Consider the following 18358-nt stretch of genomic DNA (forward strand, 5'->3'; position numbering starts at 1 on the left):
CAATCATCGAGTCCATCTCCTGTCCCTGTGCAGGGCACCCCAAGAATCACACCATGTGCCCGAGAGCATCATCCAAACACTTCTTGAAGTCTTACTTCTCACCACAGCCCGGGCAGACCCAGCCCTGCCAGCATCTGTCACGACTTGATGTGCACTTCACAGGCACCACTTCAGGTACAACACCAACCTGAACACGGCTCCCAAGGGGCTGCAGACGAGCACCGAACAATTATTTATCTCGACAATGGATTCCGACTCCTCCAGAATGCTTAATTTAAATGAAGGCACAGTACAGGAATGAAATTAAAAGATTTAAAGAAAGCAATACAGTTTGAGAATAAAAACGCAGCTTTGTTCTTGCATCAGGATGTATTAGATCTTGCAATTTGCATATACAAATAATTCAGCAACATTCACCGGCATTAAAAACACAGCAAGATCAAATTATAAATGTAATAAAAGAAAATAATAATAGCTGAAACTGTATAATACATACATATATTATAAAGATTTGACAAATTAAATACAATTTGGTTATTCAGAAAAGTTTCAACAGCTTTACATTAAAAAAAATGGTACGAGGGAAATGAAAACATTTCAAAACACTGAACATAGGTGGTCAGGCTCATTTTAAAAGTTTAAAAAACTGATACGTAAAAAGACCCTAAAAAACACTGCTAATTACAGGAGGCATTCTTCATTAAGGCCCAATTCAGCAAAGCACTTAAGGGATTGCTTCAGGAAGAGAGAACCCGAGGAACCGCAACCTTTTGTGGAACAGAGATGCCGTGAAGCCAAAGCTTAAATGCTGAGGTGAACTGGAACCTGCTCTAACACATGAAAACAGTCAAGTCACATAGTGACCAAAGCCACGCACAGATCAGAACGTACCACTTCCAATCAGCTGTTTGGCATTTTGAAGCAAACTCCATGCAACACAGGAAAATCTAAGAGAAAATCCATCTCTCTCAGGGCACAGCTCCCCTGTCACCAGGTGCTGCCGTGAGCCCTCCAGTGACCAAACACGGGCTGGAAAAGCAGCTTCTCCAACGAGGAAAAAATTATGCAGCTATACTTGTGACTTCTGGAATGCATTACAGGTATTTCTGTTTGCTCCTGGAGATGTCCATAGTTAGGCACTAAAACCTGAGTGCCCCCTTGGCACGTGACGTCTCCCCTGACTCCCATCCCTCCACTTGCTGTAACCGGGACACGCTGCAGAAGGATCCCTTGGAGCAACCCCCCTGGACAGGTGGAGCCCTGCTAACATCACACCCCCATTGCCACTTGCTTCATGAGGCAACTCCTAATCCAAGCTTTCATCTAAGGGACCCAGCAGGCTGTCCAACAGACAGATCATTTTTCCAATGTAAGCTAAGTATTTGGAAAGATCCCAACATTAGGATCTAAGGGGACCATGAAACAATGGGAATTTCTTCACATTATTTGCTGTCATCATTTAACCTCTGAGTCTCCCTGTGCTACAAATGAGCATACTGAAAACCCCACTGTGTTGGTTTCCATACTGAATTTATTTGATGGCTTTTTCAAATCAGATAAAGTTTTAGCATGCAGTAGTGATGTAAACTTGCTCAGCACTCGTTTCCGTTACTCAGCCCTTTTCTGTGGCTCGAGTGTATCTCCTCACAGCAAAGCTTTAAGTCTTTAAACAATCTTTTCTAAGTGCATAATTTACTGTACAAATAAATAGAGAAGTGCATCGATGGGAAGGCAAGAAGCAGCAGAGGGCAGTGTTCAGAGCACTGTGCTTAGACGTGTCCAAGCTGCATCCTTCCAATCCATGTGGAACAGACGGAGAGGTGGGAACACCTTCCCCTTTTCCTTGCATTGTCACCAAGTAGAGTGCCATTTGTTACCAGAAATGAAAAATGGTGATGGGATAAAATAGTGCAAGAACAGTGAAATGACAGTGTAAGTTGCTTATTTTGAATAAGGCTTTTATGTTTGCATTGGAAAAACCCAACCCAGTGGACAAGCCAGAACTATTGCATATGAGTTAAGTCATAAAAAGTACATGTTCACATACTTTGTGCTCATTAATTCATATATGCATTTTAAAGAGTGGAAAAGATATACTTTTTAAATTATTCAACATTCTGATGCCCTGGGATTTTTGGAATTTCTGACCCCCAAGCATATCCTGTTCAGGGCTACAATAAAGACTTTAAAACTTGATTTCACCAATTATATTATCAGTAGTACTTTCATTAAAAATATAGCTATATACAGTCATATACCCCTTTGAGATAAAGGAATCGTCCCTTTTCTGATAATATATATATGGGAGGGTAAGAACACTGAGGAGCTTTTTGCTACAATGCTAGCATTACACTGTTAGTAAAATGGTTTGGTCAAAATTTTAGCAAATACTGTTATTTATTCTGTTGAGCAGAATCTAGGCATAAGACTTCATCTCTTTCACCTCTTCTCAGAGAAGTGGGAAATGATGCACGTGCATCTAGAGAGACTTTACATCCATTTCTGACAATGGCTGTAAAGCCTCTTCAAGTAGACAAGTTCAGATGCTGCAAAATATACTCTTCTGATATGCAAAATATCCTCAAAATAGTGGTAAACTCCCATTATTGTCTTTCTAAATTCATTTAAGCTGGTGTAGTATTTAGGAAAGAACAAAATAAATGGACTTGGAAAGCTATATTAAATCAAACATTCACAGCTGTATTTATACTGACCAGACCTCACTGACAGTGAGACTCAAAGTAGAGCTGCCACCAACCTGGAGGTCCTCGAGACCCAACTTTAAAAGCAGTTCCACTTTTCAGCTGGACTGTGCATTATTACACCTGAAGGGCCACATCCTGACACCTTTACCATTAACAGCACTTCACTCCAACAGCCTCTTGGCCTTTAGTGAGACTATCTGTGAAATAAACTCCAGAGAAGTCAGCAGGTTATCAGAATGTGTCCTCAAAACCACTTCCACACTGAAGAAAGGTTTATGGCCAAAACACATTTCAACATAGGTACCACAATTCAGTTCTTTTTTTGGTATGAAATGTAAATCACCTGTGTAAAGCTTCAAGAGCTGGAAGATAGCATTATTGACAAATATTTATAAGTGGGAAAAAAAATAATCAAAGAAATAGACCTTCAGTAATTAATTTACTGTTATTTAGAATAAAGATTTCTATACCATCTTAGAGTGATAAACTGTATAGGAACATTATACTTTGCTTTAGAAGGTATTTATATTTAAGAAATAACTTTATACAGCAAATGCAACTTTTTAGAGCAAACACCAGGTCATATTTACAGTAAAGTCAACCATCAAAGTGACATGGAATAAATTAACAGAATGTACAACTATTTATACAGACAAATTAAAAAATAAGGCAGGAATTCTCATTTGAAGTTAGCATAATCCGAAAATATGTCGATGAAATCTTGTACCACTCTGTAGCAGAACTCATACTGTTCCTGAAAAGCAACAAAAAGGCATCAGTCAACCTGTCCTGTGGTGGCAGGGCACAATTCCTACCTCTAGACTATGGAGAAAATATCTACCTGAAAAAAGGGGTTTTGAGGTAAATTGCCTCTAAAGAAGTTCCAAATGACTGAACGGAAGCTGCTCTCAAAATACAAAATATCTGCGTGTTCATGTATTTTGCAAAAAAGGCAAGACTCAGAAAACCTGTTAAATGTGCATTCAATAGGGGGAAAGTGCCTGGACCAAGCTTCACCTGCAGATTGCAGGTAAGTTTAAACAAGTCCAAAGCCATTTCTCCCTTTCAGTGACCACCTGCGAGCTTCTGTAAGCCCAGGCATTTTGAGGTAGGAAAGAACAGCTGCTGATAGCTTAAAAGGCATTTACTTCCTGTGTTTTGTCACCTGCAACACTCACAACACCTGGTTTATCTGCCTCCAGTTCCTACCAGTCACAGCACGTTTGGCCAGGTTGTATTTTTAGAAGTGATATTATAAAATTAAAAGAAGAGATTTCTGCTAATACCTTGTACACACACAGCCACCATACATAATTCACTGCAACCTGCAAAGAAAGCCCTTTGATCTCCTCCCACAGGAATATTTACAAACACACATCCTCTGGCAACCACCCGGGTTGGTAAATATCATACCAGGGTTTGCACCATGTGTGGCCTTTGCAGTCGTAAGCTCTTCACAGCTTGAAAAACATCTAAGAGCCCTTCAGCCTTCACCCGCTCCAGGATGTTGCTGAGTGCTATGAAGGTCCCTGTTCTCCCAGCACCAGCACTGCAAGGAAAACACATCTGCTTGAGGATAACGTTTGAAAGAATAGTGATGGAGAACACCCAGACACCACCATTATCAGCCCATTTCTGTGTTGTGCTTAGCTTGTCACCTCAGAAGGCAGCCAGAATGAATGGAAATTAACTCAGAGCCAGGCTGGGACCAATGAAGGCTGCATCCTGACAGCTTCTGGACCGAGGTGGGAGATCCTGAGCTGCCTGCAGCACCTCGTGGACCCTCAGCTCCAGGAGTGAAGTAGCAGGCTCAGCACCAGCTGCAGCCAGGACAGCCCTCAGTGCTCCCACACTTGTGCTCTGGATGGACCAGAGCTCCCCCTTTAGACTTTACAGAAATGCTGTGTGATCAAACCCATGTTTTTCTGTTAGGCTACGATTTATACTTTTCATGTTTGTATACTATTCCTGGTTCAGTTATGAAAGCTTTCTTCTCCTTCCAAAGCAATTTGATAGAAAAGGTAATTATTTCAATGGCTCTTACAATTTCAGCTGTTTCTTGAACAGATGTATTAATATAAGGACAAACTAAAGCAGCACCACATGAGGCTACAGTACATCAATAACCTAAAACTGACTGATCTGCCTCTCTCTTGACTGCAATAAGTGACCTGATGCACTCCAAAGGAACTGCAGTTTCACTGCACTATGTTTGACTCAGTATCTTTCATCCTTACATCTGTTTCAGATCACAGCTCCATGGAAACAAAACATATTTCAGTAACTATTATCTGATTTATTATGACTAACTCTAGAACAACAACAAAAAAAAACAACCCCTAACCCAGTTTTCTTTATCCTGATTGCACTAATCAGGGACTATTTGACACCAAAAAAATCAGCTGTGCACTGGAAGGACAACAGCTTTGCCAGGGAATAGTTACTAAAAACAGGACAGGACTGGGAACGTGGCAGTGAGTGGCAAGAGCAGAAGGTTCACTGGATTGCTAAGTGAGAATAAGCAGAGGATTTATTACATTTACAATTTACAGGTGTTTTAACCACAAACAGGTGAATTGTAATCACATCATTGCTGCTACCTTCTTTCTGTCAAATACAAAAAAACCTGATCAGCACCAGCCTTAGGAAGAGACGAAGTGCAAACGTGTGTATCCTCAGCTGGATACGCGGAGTCTCAGGGGGGGGAAATGAAGAGATAGAAGGTATTAGCTGTGCTATTCCCTTCAGACAATTACTGTTATCAGATTAAAGACAAACACAAAATCTAACAAGGCTCAGATTTATCTGTAATTAGCTAATCTCCAGCAGCCATCTGTGCTTTCTAGAGTAACCCAGGAGTGATGCACTTCCAAACAGCTCTGAAACTGTCAGAAGATGAGGACAGAAGCACACGTGTGCCCACACCATCACACATGTGGTTTATTCATTTATGCCTAAAGAGGTAGGTAGGCAGAGCTTCCCACTCCATTTTTCATGCTCCTTCCTCCAGGCTCACTCTCCTTTCTCCCAAAAACTCTGTTTTTAGCAAATCCATAAAGTTGGGCTTTTAAAAATTAAGAATTTTTAGTATGGATGCATGGAAAACTAAACTGCATAGATAACCTCTAAATCTGACTCAAAACTTTTGTTTCTTACCACAGAAAGCTAAAAGCCAAAGAACATGCAGAATTGGGCAAAAAAAACGGATGTAAGGATCTCTAAATAACAGCAGAGTCTGTTAGAGTGCAGAAAGAAGGGGACTGTGAAGAGAGATGAGCTCCAGAGGAGGCAGCTGCAGACACAGACTTAGGACAGATGGGCCCTGAATCCTGCTGGCAACTCAGCCAGCAAAACCCTTCGACACCAGTCAGGGTTACATCTTGAGTCTACTTATATATCACCTTTTTTTTAGCAGCTCCTTAAACTGTTTGTAAATAGTTGGGGAAAAAAAAAAATGAATGGAAGTTCTCACAAGTTTGTGTGAACATTCAGAAAACTCAGTCTCAGACTTGAAATGTGTTTACTTATTCATAGAGTTACATTAATTCATATTTGAAGACTCAAGCATGACTCCATGCAGAAGTTCAAGTAACTCCAAAGTTGTCCTGTACAGGCTGACCAAGGAGGGACAGGAGAGAGTTCTTAATGCTAAAAATCCTAGAATTCATTTGGGTTTATTTTCTTGTTTAAATCAGTTTTCTAGTGATTGCAGGAGGTTTTAAAAATCAAGGACAAATGCATGCCAAATGGTTAAGCTGAGCCCTCAGAAGCTGCAAGTCTAAAAGCTCAGAAAAGTAGAAGCAATTTATACCTCAGATACTTTTGTGTGTTTCAGAGACATTCATTAGTTACTTTTGCCTCTTACTTTTACTGGTTAGAACTCCTGGATATTTTACCTGCTTGAATTATAAATCAGACCTGTAACTCCCTAGCAATTAAAAAAAAAAAAAAAAGGGGGCGGGGGGGCAGTTCAAATGTGTCAAAATGCAGAATCCAACACAAAATGCCCTCAAGTGCACCCACCCCTGGGTGAGGGAACTCACAGTCCCCTCCAGAATATGCATGAAAAGAGCAAAAAGCAGAACACTTCTGAAGCACAGAGGAGGAAACTCCAGCCATGAATGAGCACAGGCACAAGATCACGTCCCAAATGACCCACAAATCTGAGTCCTGGCTCAAGCTCCCAGGCTCAATCTGCAAGGACCTTAAAACCCAGAGGAAAACAGAGATCAGCTGCAACTTTCCCATCCTTAGCATCAATGCAGACATTTCCTCTGTCCTCCCAGCTCTCCTACCTGCTTTCCAGGACAGGAAGGCATGTTGCCTTCAGCTGAGATTAGGGATTGATTTTGTTCTCCTGATAGTTTGTAAAAACCAACAGTGTTTTGAGCTGGATAGAACATCTGGGCACTGTTTTGGTGGGTGTATCTCACAGCACTGCAGGAAACCTACAGCTTCCCTTTCCCAATCCCAGCACTCAGCAAATCTCACCTGCAAAATTATAACACCCCAAGTTACTAACACACTCGTGTTCTCCCAGCTATTCAGTGTTTGCTAACTTAGCAAAGACAAGTCACAAATCTTTCATGTAACCCTACTTTTTACTATTTTTCCTATTTTTTTATTGTCTTTCTGAATTTTTTCTTTCTTTTTTTTTTTTTTTTTTAAAAGCCTGCAGTCTGCTCCTCACTAAGAAAAGCTGCTGCAAAAGCAACCGGACTGGAGGAAAAGGAAGCTGGTTCCTTGGCTAATGGTGGGAAGGAGAGGTGGGTCTTACCTGCAGTGCACTGTAATGGGGTGGTTGCCTGTTTGCTGCTGCTGCTTTTGAACAGCTGCAATCAGGTCGATCATCCCTTTTCCTTCAGCAGGAATCCCGATTTCTGGCCACCCGTGGAAGTGGAACTGCCGAACGAGCCTGCTCTGCTTCTCCTGGTTACCCTGTGCAGGAACACACCACGTGCAGCCAGCTGTTCATTCAGAACAGAAACACACTTCTCACCTTCAACAGTGGGAGCAGGAATTTTGCAGCACTAGGGCAGAGGGGCTGTTTGCAGCCCGGCCGGCAGGACACTGGTCCCGCACACCTGAGAGCTGTCTTTCTAAATCCCCCTCCCACTATGCTGACACAGTTCTCCTTTTGAACAGCAACAATAAAACACTAAAAGACCCTGTGGGAAACTCCACTGGCTGCTTTGACCAAGACCTGTTTCGCCTCCCAGAATTTTCTGTTTTACCTCCCAGAATTTTCATGGGGCTTTAAGCAAATACGTTTCCTGTGTCCCCTCCTGACTGAGACAACGTTGCATGTTGATTAACCACATTTATCTGTGGGAAGAACTTCCAGCACTTAATAAGGTACACAGTCATCTTGGTAGATGCCTTCAAACGCAAAAGAAACCAACCCAAACCCTCATGTTATTTGAAAACCTCACCTGGTTGTACGTAACGAGGAAGTCCCTGACACTGATGGCATCTAACAGGCTGTCACTCTTTATTTCCACGGTGATCTCTCCGTGAGTTACAGAGCCCTCTGATGGCCAGTACTGGCAGCATTTTTCCTGCAAAATGGAGAGAATTGTGAACATTCCTTGGAAGTTTTTCCAGTTATCTGCATTGTCCTGCATCTCTGACAGAGGATGTGACACAGCATCACACCTGTGTTCAACATGCTTGGTAATGAGAAGATTAATGACAGGAACACAGCAATACAATATTCCTACAAAAGAAACCACCACATTGAAAATGGCTTAGGAGTCAGAGATGGCAAATGCTGCTTCAAAACTGATTAGAATAAAATAAGTAACTCTCTTCATTAATTCATGAGAGGTTCAGATTAAGCCACTGCAGCTTCCACTGGCAGGACAGGGAAGGAAGGAAATTTTCACAGAAGCTCTGTCCAGCTGTTCCCAACCCCCAAGCCACTGATCCATGTCAGGCATCCCTATGAATTTTGTGCTTTTAATGTGAACTGGGGCCTTTTACAAACCACCATTTTCATTAGTTTTTGTGGGGTTGCAATTCAAGCAAAAGCAGCATCCTTGGCCCACGCCAAGAGCAAAGCAAGAGTTCATTTCCAGGAAAGGCAAAAAAAAAATCTATTGCTAGATAAGGAGCAATAAATAGTTGATAGAACTGTGGAATCGTTTGGGTTGGAAAAGACCTTTAAGATCATCAAGTCCAACCATTAACCCAGCCCTGCCAAGGCCACCATTGACCCATGTCCCTCAGCACCACATCTACCAGGCTTTTAAACTCCTCCAGGGATGGGGGCTCCACCACTGCCCTGGGCAGTCTGTGCCATGGCCTGACAGCCCTTTCCAGGAAGAAATTCCTCCCAAAATTCAATCTAAACCTCCCCTGGCACAACTTGAGCCCATTTCTTCTTGTTCTATCAGTTGTAACTTGGGAGAAGGGACCGAGCTCCCTGGCTCCAACCTCCTCTCAGGCAGTTGCAGAGGGCGAGAAGGTCTCCCCTCAGGTGTTCTCCAGGCTGAACACCCCCAGCTCCCTTGTCCACCATCCCTGCCCATTTTCCAGGTGTTGAGAGCACCAGCTTTGCTCTGGAGCTGCAGCTGCAGGACACGTACCTGCTCCCTCTCCTGAACCTCCGTGAGCATGACGATGGTGTGGCACTTCCACTCCCACACCATCCTCCAGAAATCCTCCACCGTGTGTGGGAGCGGGCCCTGGGTGGCAATGAAGTAGTCCTTCTGGCGATAGCCCTGCCGAGAAAGGAGGGGAGGTGTTCATGTCGCGACATGGCCACGCCAGGGAGGAGGGGCCGGAGAGATCCGGGCTCAGCCGGCGCCTCCCGCTGGGTGACAAACCTGCAAGCCTGGCCCTGAGCCCACCCTGCTCCTCCTCGTTGCCAGGAACAAAGGAAAAAAAAAAACAACCCAACCCAAAAGCCCAATCCTGAATGATGCTTTGTGGCTTCTTACAGTCTGGGCTGAAGGGCTGAAGTTCTGGGGATCTCAGGTACCTGCAGGGATGTCACACCGAGATGATGTGCAGGCTGCAGTGCAGCCAGTAGCTGCAGCTGGTAACACCCAGCTCAGGCTGTGAGCTACACTTCTACCATCACACCACGCATGATCCTCAGGGCTGTGACATCCACAATCCCCAGTCACACAAACAGGATGTTACTGCTTAAGGAGAGAATTCTCCTATTTAAATGAGTCCTGGTGGAAGGTGTTGCCCAGGTTCCAAAAGGAAGCTGGGAACAAAGTTAGGAACCCACACAGGTCTGCCCAGTCAAACCCTGGCTCCCAAACATGATGGCAGCCTTTCCCCACCCTAAATACAGACTGGTTTTTTTCCCTTTTCAAGTCAGAAGAGCACACACTCCTTTTATCACCCTGAACACAAACAACCGAGCTGTTGGATGTCAGAAGTAGGGCTAATTGGTTTCACTGTTTGTTCAAACGCAATTAAGACTTGACTTTATAAAACTAAAGATTGTTTTAATTACACAACCATTTAAAAGAAAATTGAAAACACCAGACTGAAAAGTTTATTTGGAATACATATGGCAATCCCAAACAAATCAGCTACTGTTCTTCATAAACCAACCTGTGTCTCTTTCAAAAGACTTACCCAGGAAAAGCAAAGTATTTCACTTTCCATTTAAATCCACAAACATTTGTTGCACTTACATCTATGAAGGAGGCATTGATGTAGTCTGTGTACTCCTGCCCTCTTTTCATTGACAGAATCACCCTGTTAAAATCATCTGGAAAGAGAAAAATAAAGTTTAGCCTTACTTTTTCCAACTGTACATTGATTGAGAGAACAAAACCAACCAAATCTTTTATCTGAAAGCCAAAGGGTCTCAAATCTTATCCAGGATTTCTAAGAGTGTGGAAAAGGGCACTGGTTTTGTTGCTCTTGTTCCATTCCCACAGGATATGGCCAGCAAGGTCTGAAACTTTCATTTTTGGGTGCAGACCTTACAGCGCTGCTGCAGACAGAGCAAGGAACCACACGGGAAACACGTTGGCTTAAAAGGTGAAACTGCTGGATTAGCTAATTCAGTTCTGAAAAAATACCTGATCAAAATTCATTTGACATGGATAAAGTAAAAACCAAGTCATTACATTGTTTGCAGACCCTTTATAAGGGCATTTGATTTTACAAGGAGAGGACACTGCTGTTTGTGTCGGTCAGTTCTCAAGAAACTTCAGAGCAGAGATGCCTGCACAAAGGATGACAAAACCAGAGGGATGGCTAATGGAGACACCCCAGAAAACGTGCTCCAGCTGAAAATAAAGTAAAGCCCAAGAAATACCACCTTGGACAGAACAACCGTTTTGGAAGCATTTGAACTTTACGGAGAAGGGATTTTTTTCCCTTGAAGGGAAACTCGCAGTAACTACTTGGAAAATTCCAGTAACTTTTGGGAAACTGTATTTATCCACAAGAAAAAGTGGATCTCTTACATGGGATAATCTGGATGACTCTGGCTTTCTTCATGTTTGCTGGAAGATTGCCAGTTCTCATGTTTTCCTTCATTATTCGAACATTTGTCAACTTCTGCAAGAAAACACACAAGAGGGTGAGGACTCCCTGGAACAGGAGCCATTCCCCCTCCCCAGGTCCTGCACTCTGAGGGTGCCCAAGTGTCTTTTCCCAGGTACAAAACTTGGCCAAAGCAAGGCTGACTTGTCACAAAAGCCACTTCATTGTCCTGGCTATGAAAATTAAAAGAATTATTAATAAGAGTGATGTAATGTTTTCACTGATAGTTACAAATGTACACATACCCCAAGGCCCAGCAATAAAGTTTAAGGCTGTACAATGGAAGTGGAATTTAACACTTCATGTCCTTTTTTTTTTTAAAGACACTTTTGGACAGTCTGACTGTGACTTTCAGGAGCATGCCAGGATCCATTCCCTTTGGGAAGATCTAAGTTTCTCTCCTGGCAGCATGCCACCCTGTTTCTGGCATAATGAGGTTATGAATTGCTGTGCAGCTCTTCATAGAATCACAGACTGGTTTCGGTTGGAAGGGACCTTTAAGATCATCTAGTCCCAACCTCCTGCATGGGCAGGGACACCTCCCACCAGCCCAGGCTGCTCCAAGCCCCATCCAACCTGCCCTTCAGCACTGCCAGAGATGGGGCAGCCACAGCTTTTCTGGGCAACCTGGGCCAGGGTCTTGTCTCACATCCCTGGATGTGTTTAGATATTGTATAGATGTGGTGCGCGGAGACGTGGTTTAGAGGTGAATATGCTAGAGCAGGGTTAAAGGTCAGGCTTGATGGTCTTAAAGGCCTTTTCTAACCTAAATTATTCTAAGATGTTATGATCTTCTTTTCCCAATTTCTGATTAAATTAATCCTTTAGCAGGAAGAGAGAATTCCAGTTAACACCTATATGTCATTCAATGCTTTAGACCCATACATAGAGTAAGTATTTTAGCACAGCAAAAGTCCTAGAAAAGCTCTCCCTATCTCCCCAGGACAACAAAGTCTGTTTCAAACTGATCAAAAGCCATCAGCATGGCTGCTTTCTGCATGGGGGGTGGGTTTCTCCACTAAACATAAATGCCTTCTTGCCTTTTTTTGCTTTCCCTGACAGGTCTGGGTACTCAGCTCAAGGTGTGGAAACCCCACAACTCTCTCTGCAGTCCCTCCTGACTGAGTTAATGATCCCACTGGGACGCAGATCAGGCGCGTGTAACCCAGCACCCTGTCCCAGCAGGATCTGATCTGGCATCTAGAAAGAATAATTCCATTTCTCTTTGATAAACAAAGATACTGCATCTAGGAACAGGTCCATAAGACAATGTAACTTGAAATGAGCATTTGCAGACCAGGATGTTCAGCAAGGCCCCTTCACCTGCTCCACAGGACCCACTCCCAGCAAGCACAAAACAGAACAAGCTGCTCCGCTCGGATGGACCTTTCCTTTGAAGGTTACACTCTTCCTGCTTTGGAAGTACCTTTTTGGCTCAAATGTTTCCACACTTAGAAGCCCTATGGCAAAGGACTTTCATACTTACTTTAAACTCTTCCTCTAGCCCTATCTTGACCAGGTTTGGTGCCGCAGTGTGTGATGTTTGTAGATGTTTTTCTAAGGATGACACATCCAGCTCCGTGTCCCCGTAGAGGTAGTATTCAAGTAAGGCTTGATAAATGAAGGAGTATTGCATCTGGAACCAAAAAACCAGCCACATAAGCACACTGCAAAGCAAGGAAGTGGAACTATCAAATCAGTCATTCCATTTGGTCCACCAGCCACTAATTAGCAAAATATACCTTAAGCTACAACAGCCTTCCTGTTACATCCTGTTTAAGTGTCACCTCACTTCCCTAAAATTCCACACTCTTCTGCATGGGGAAACCTGGGCATGACACCTAAAGACAAGGTGCCTCGTGGTGGTCTTCACAGCCTAAATGTGCTTCTATCTCCTTCCCCAACCTCATCCTTCCAAGCTTTGTCCATTTCCCAACTACCCAGGTGTGCAATGGAATGGGACATACTGGGATGCACGTCAGAGGGGGAACACAGAAGCATATTTTAAATTTCACCACAAAAATTTGTCATTTCAACCCATACAAGTTCACTTACGTCAGTCTGAACCATCTGTGGACGCTGGTTACGGATCCTGGAAACAAACTCAAAGACATCAACCTTCTGCTCAGAGTGCATCATGTCCATGATGGCATCGATGACGATGAAGGTGCCGGTGCGTCCCACGCCGGCGCTGCCCGGGGACACCAACAACAAACAGCTCAGCTGGATTCCAGGAATTGCTCCAGCAATGACACAGGTAGAACTGGGGATTTTGCAGTGGTTTATACTGGACTGAAATACTCTCTGACCAACGGAATTTCAGGTTTTATTTCAGCAATGAGAGCAACAAAGAGGGGCCTAAGTTTTTAACATGAAAAGTCACCTCTTAGGAGGGCAGCAATGAGTTGCAAATTACACTACAAAAGCCTTTGGAGGAAAGTTCTACTAGCCCAGCTATAATAATTCAGTCTAAGACGAAGTTTTAGGTCTTTTTTTCTCAATTTTTATCTCGTTTGAATGCTTGCTGCCACATGCTACTTACATCACAGCTACTCGTTACAAGTGCTACACTTCCTAACTCTGCCGTCCCAAAATAGATTATTTTTTTATATAAATATCCCTCAGCAGCCAGGAGAGGGAGCACGATCATTATAAATGACACCAAGCCAGCGACTTCAGCTCTTCCTTTCAGAGGAAAAGGGCATGGCATCCTGTGCTAGGCACTCACAGCTCTCCTTTAGCCTCCTGTTAGCTTAACTTTGTCCAGCAACTGCTGTAGTGTCCACCAACACCTTCTGAAACATGACAAAAACCTCTACCCCCATCCTGGGGTGCCTAAAGATACACATCAACTTTTGGCCTGGAAACATCAGGCTTTAAATAACACCAGAAAAAAAAATAAATACTGCATACATAACAGGACTTGGCTCATGTTACTTTGTCCACACACTCTTAACATCAAATGCCCCATGAAACCAAAGCCCCTGAGTCCTCCTACTCCCGAGTTCTGGAGGAACAATGGAGATGAGCAGACCCATGGAGCACCACAGCCCTACACCAAAACTTCATGCAACCTCTTCACAGCGAACAAGCCCACTACAACCTTCCGCCTCCAGGTCCCTTTGCGTTTAACCCTGGCTTGGCAGGCTCCCCCCTCTCCTTGCCCAGCCCTGGCCCAGCACTCCCAGCCACCAGTCCCCTTGGCCCCTCTGCAGCCATTGACCACCACAGCTTCCACCCCTGGGTGGCCAAGGCTCCCTGCCCTCTCCTTTCACTCATGTTTGACCTCTGCCACTCTGGAAGAGTCCACCTTGAGTCCTACTGTCTTGACTCCCAGTTCACAGAGATTTTCTCTTTTCCTGGAGTGTCCTGGAAACCAACTCTGAGCGTGGGCTGCTCATACCCCCTTCACACTTGTCTTTCAGTGCTCAGGTCTGTGAGCTTTCACCCACCAGGCCCCAGGCTCAGCCTGTCCCTCACTTCTCTTCCCTGTGCCAATACAATTCCTTTTGCACATTCCTGTTCCCTCCCTCTGCCTCTGCCCCAAGGTTACATCACTTCATTCAATCCTTGCATGTTTCCGCTAGAGCTGGTAATGTCACCAACCTGGACATTCGCTCTGCAAGTTCCCTGATCTTATCCATCCTTCACCTCCTGCAGGGTGTCCCTTACTCAGCTGCTCCTCAGTTTACCTTTCTGCTCACCACAAAAACACATTTCTGAAAACTTCTGGCAAAATAAATATATTCTGTCAGAAGTCCTCCCCACTCCGTTCCATCCGCAGTTCTTCACTTCCTGAAGTTTACTCATTTCCAAAAGATTCCAGTTGAGCAGGTTTTGCTTGGAATGAATTAGGAAAGCCCACTAGAAGTGGAGGGTTACTCACTATCGATGAGTTTCCCTTTCCTTTCTGCAACAATTCAGCAGGGTCATTTCCTGAAGCGTCACGGAAATGAAGTGTCACCTCTCTCGTTCGTGACTTCTAGGGCAGGCTGGGGCACTGCTCTGGCCCCAGCACTGACACACAGCAGAGGCACTGCCCTCCCTTGGGCCATTATGTTTAAACCTCTGCTGATATTATATTAAGATATTTTGTCTTTTCCTTTCTTTTGTCTCTGTGCTGATCAAACTAGCCAGAGAACGTGAGTGCAAAGTAATGCTCAAGTACAAGTCTCCACAGACCATCATCACAACAGGCTACAAAAATCTCATGGGTTTCTCACAGGAAAGACTAAGTGAGGCTACTAACATAATCTTTTTCTGTTTATTGCTTTTCTTTAAGCCTCTTATGTGTGACACCTGGGAGAGAGGATGAATCCTAGCAAGGTCTGGATGGAAATGAAAAGGAAAGGCTGGCTTGGTGGGGACAAACAGGCTCTTTTGAATAGTACACTTGAAGGACTCCTGGGGAGTAGTTCTAGATGTCTGACACAAGCAAGAGAAAAGGAAACAAATACATGAATCTACAACCATTTCCTTAAAAACAAACCCCAGAAAGACAAAGCTGCCATTCATTTTATTCGAACCTTGCTAAGATGACTGCTCCTGAAAAGACACTTCTTGCTCACTCCTGAGCTTAGAGTTGCAAGAGAGGTGGCAGTTCTTCTTTTAAAACTGATTTGGAGCTTGTTTGTGCTGCCATTAACATAAGAACTTCAAACAGTTTAGCAGAAGCCTTTAACAGCAGGAAGTTCATGTGTTTGTGACCAAATGAGTGGGGTAGTGTTCTGTATTGGCATGCAGCACATTTTTAAAATTGCAGCATTTCAGTCTCCTCAATGCAAGTCTTTACTAAAAGCTTCCTTAGCATTTAAAGGACAATTTACAGAGCAAATTGCAACTTGTTTGTGGGAGAAGTGGGGGATGAATTCTCAGAGGAGCATTTAGTGGCAAAGGTCATAGATTTGTATTAGAAGTCTGTTTTTTTCTGACAAATACATATTTATACTACTGGATATTACTTATGATAAAAAAACCCTAACAAAACAACAACTTCTGTTTGAGCGTTAAAGTGACAGTAAAGACAGACCTTTTCATAGAGTCATCATAGAATCACAGACTGGTTTGGGGTGGAAGAGACCTTAAAGTTCATCTAGTTTCACTCCTCCTGCATGGCCAGGGACACCTCCCACCAGCCCAGGTTGCTCCAAGCCCCATCCAACCTGCCCTTCAACACTGCCAGGGATGGGGCAGCCACAGCTTCTCTGGGCAACCTGGGCCAGGGTCTCAGCACCCTCACAGCAAAGAATTTCCTCCTAATATCCAACCTCAGCCTCCCTTCTTCCAGTTTTAATGCATTTCCCTTCGTCCTTTCACTACAAGCCCTTGTCCAAAGTCCCTCACCAGCTTTCCTGCAGGCCCTCCAGATACTTTTGAAGTTGTTTACCCTGGGATCTGAAAAACCTTAACATACTATAGCCCAGTATATATATAAGCATATGTGTTTGTATATATATATACACACAAATATACACAGCAGCTTTGTAGCAAAATTAACATTCAGCCTTGATATTACACACGTAACTGCAGACCAAGTTAAGAGAACGACTGGTGGAGCACATACTTACCTACAGTGAACCACAATTGGTCCAGCATGGGCAGGATTCAGTGCTTTGACTTTTTTCAGGAATTTCAGCATCCCAATGGGTGTGAAAGGCACCCCAAAGTCAGGCCAGCTGGTGAAGTGAAGCTGCGTAACGAGCCTGGGGGCTTTACAGCCGTCCTGGAGCTGCAGGGAACAGACAGACTCAGGGTTGGACACTGCATGTTTCTTGCAAAGATTTATAAACAAACAGCTCTGGTTCTTTATGACTTTAATCCCTGCAACACTTAGAGCCTGATTCAAGGATTGGAAGTTTACAGTGTACGTAAAACACAAGTACAGAGTAAAATGAGCAGATATTCTTAAAGCGCAGCTTTCCAGTGAGAACTGGAATAATCCCAGGATGGGACTGCAAAGAGTGAGACTCACAATTAATGTTAATAACAGGTCAAATCTTAATTCCTCTTCCACTTATGAAATCCCCACGACACTTATTTATCAGCCTCAGATGAAAGTCACACAATTCAGCTCAAACATTCAGGATCTGCATCACTACAAGATGCCACACGGGAGCTTCTGACATAGCATGAAAAATGAACAGAGGGCTTCACCTCTGCTGACCAACTACTGACAGGTCCTAATCTGACCTACTCTTCAAGAATCAAAAACAAGACACCACAGAAGAAACCACAGCGGAGTTCAGCATAATCTCACCTGCCCTCACTGACCACAACCTCTCCTTTAGGTTACAAAGTGCATCTGTCTCAAGCTCAGAGCCTGGAAGCCAGGGATGAGGATGTTTCTTTCAAACTGGAGAAAGCCAAGTGGTTTTGAAAGGCTACCTGGTCTCCATCAGTGGAGATACAACCCCTCCTAACACAAACCCAGCAGAGATCATCATCAAATCACAGCCTGATCTGGATTGAAAGGGACCTTAAAGTTCATCCAGTTCCAATACCCCTGCCATGGGCAGGGACACCTCCCACCAGACCAGGTTGCTCCAAGCCCCATCCAACCTGCCCTTCAACACTGCCAGGGATAGGGCAGCCACAGCTTCTCTGGGCAACCTGGGTCAGTCTCACCACCTTCACAGGGAAGAATGTCTTCTTAAATCTTCCCTCTTCCAGCTTGAAACCATTCCCCCTTGTCCTGTCACTTCCATGCTCTTGTAAAAAGTCCCTCTCCAGTTTTCCTGTAGCCCCTTCATGTACTGGATCAACAAGTGAAACGCAGCTGGGTCCATTCATAAACTTCCCAGCCTTTCAGCTTCTCCACAGTAGGTACGTCTCTGTACTGTTCCCTCTTTCCCATCCTTCTTCCTGAGCACAGTTTCTCTGAGCATTTTTATCACTAGTCAGACCAAAGTGATGTCCATGCTGAATCAGCAGAGACTGCTTCACACTTTGGAATCTGTAACTAATGCTGAATGAACCCACCTGTGTTCTGAAGGGTTCTGAGCTCCCTATTTAGTCCTACACAGCTATAGGAGGTTCATCACCCCTCCCCAGTCCATATTGTCTTCACTCTGAGTTCCAGGATCATTGCACTACACACAGAGCACAGCCAGGTGAGGATCTCTAGCAACTTGCTCCCA

General features: G+C 44.0%; 1 protein-coding gene across 3 annotated transcripts in view; it reads right to left on the bottom strand.

Annotated features, from left to right (window-relative positions):
- Positions 1 to 350: 350 nt before the first annotated feature.
- PTPRE (protein tyrosine phosphatase receptor type E) overlaps positions 351 to 18358 on the bottom strand; it is a 98419-nt gene continuing 80411 nt past the window's right edge. For all 3 annotated transcript variants that reach the window (XM_051619192.1, XM_051619191.1, XM_051619193.1), the window contains 10 exons: positions 16790 to 16950; positions 13278 to 13413; positions 12709 to 12858; positions 11144 to 11237; positions 10361 to 10437; positions 9293 to 9427; positions 8138 to 8263; positions 7483 to 7643; positions 4119 to 4254; positions 351 to 3459 (listed from right to left, as the gene is read on the bottom strand). In XM_051619192.1, coding sequence (XP_051475152.1) covers positions 3385 to 3459; positions 4119 to 4254; positions 7483 to 7643; positions 8138 to 8263; positions 9293 to 9427; positions 10361 to 10437; positions 11144 to 11237; positions 12709 to 12858; positions 13278 to 13413; positions 16790 to 16950 — 1251 coding nt within the window. In that variant the 3' untranslated portion in view covers positions 351 to 3384. The remainder of the gene's footprint in view (positions 3460 to 4118; positions 4255 to 7482; positions 7644 to 8137; positions 8264 to 9292; positions 9428 to 10360; positions 10438 to 11143; positions 11238 to 12708; positions 12859 to 13277; positions 13414 to 16789; positions 16951 to 18358) is intronic.

This window comes from Apus apus, chromosome 4, assembly GCF_020740795.1.
Source record: "Apus apus isolate bApuApu2 chromosome 4, bApuApu2.pri.cur, whole genome shotgun sequence".
Taxonomy (NCBI): Eukaryota; Metazoa; Chordata; class Aves; order Apodiformes; family Apodidae; genus Apus; species Apus apus.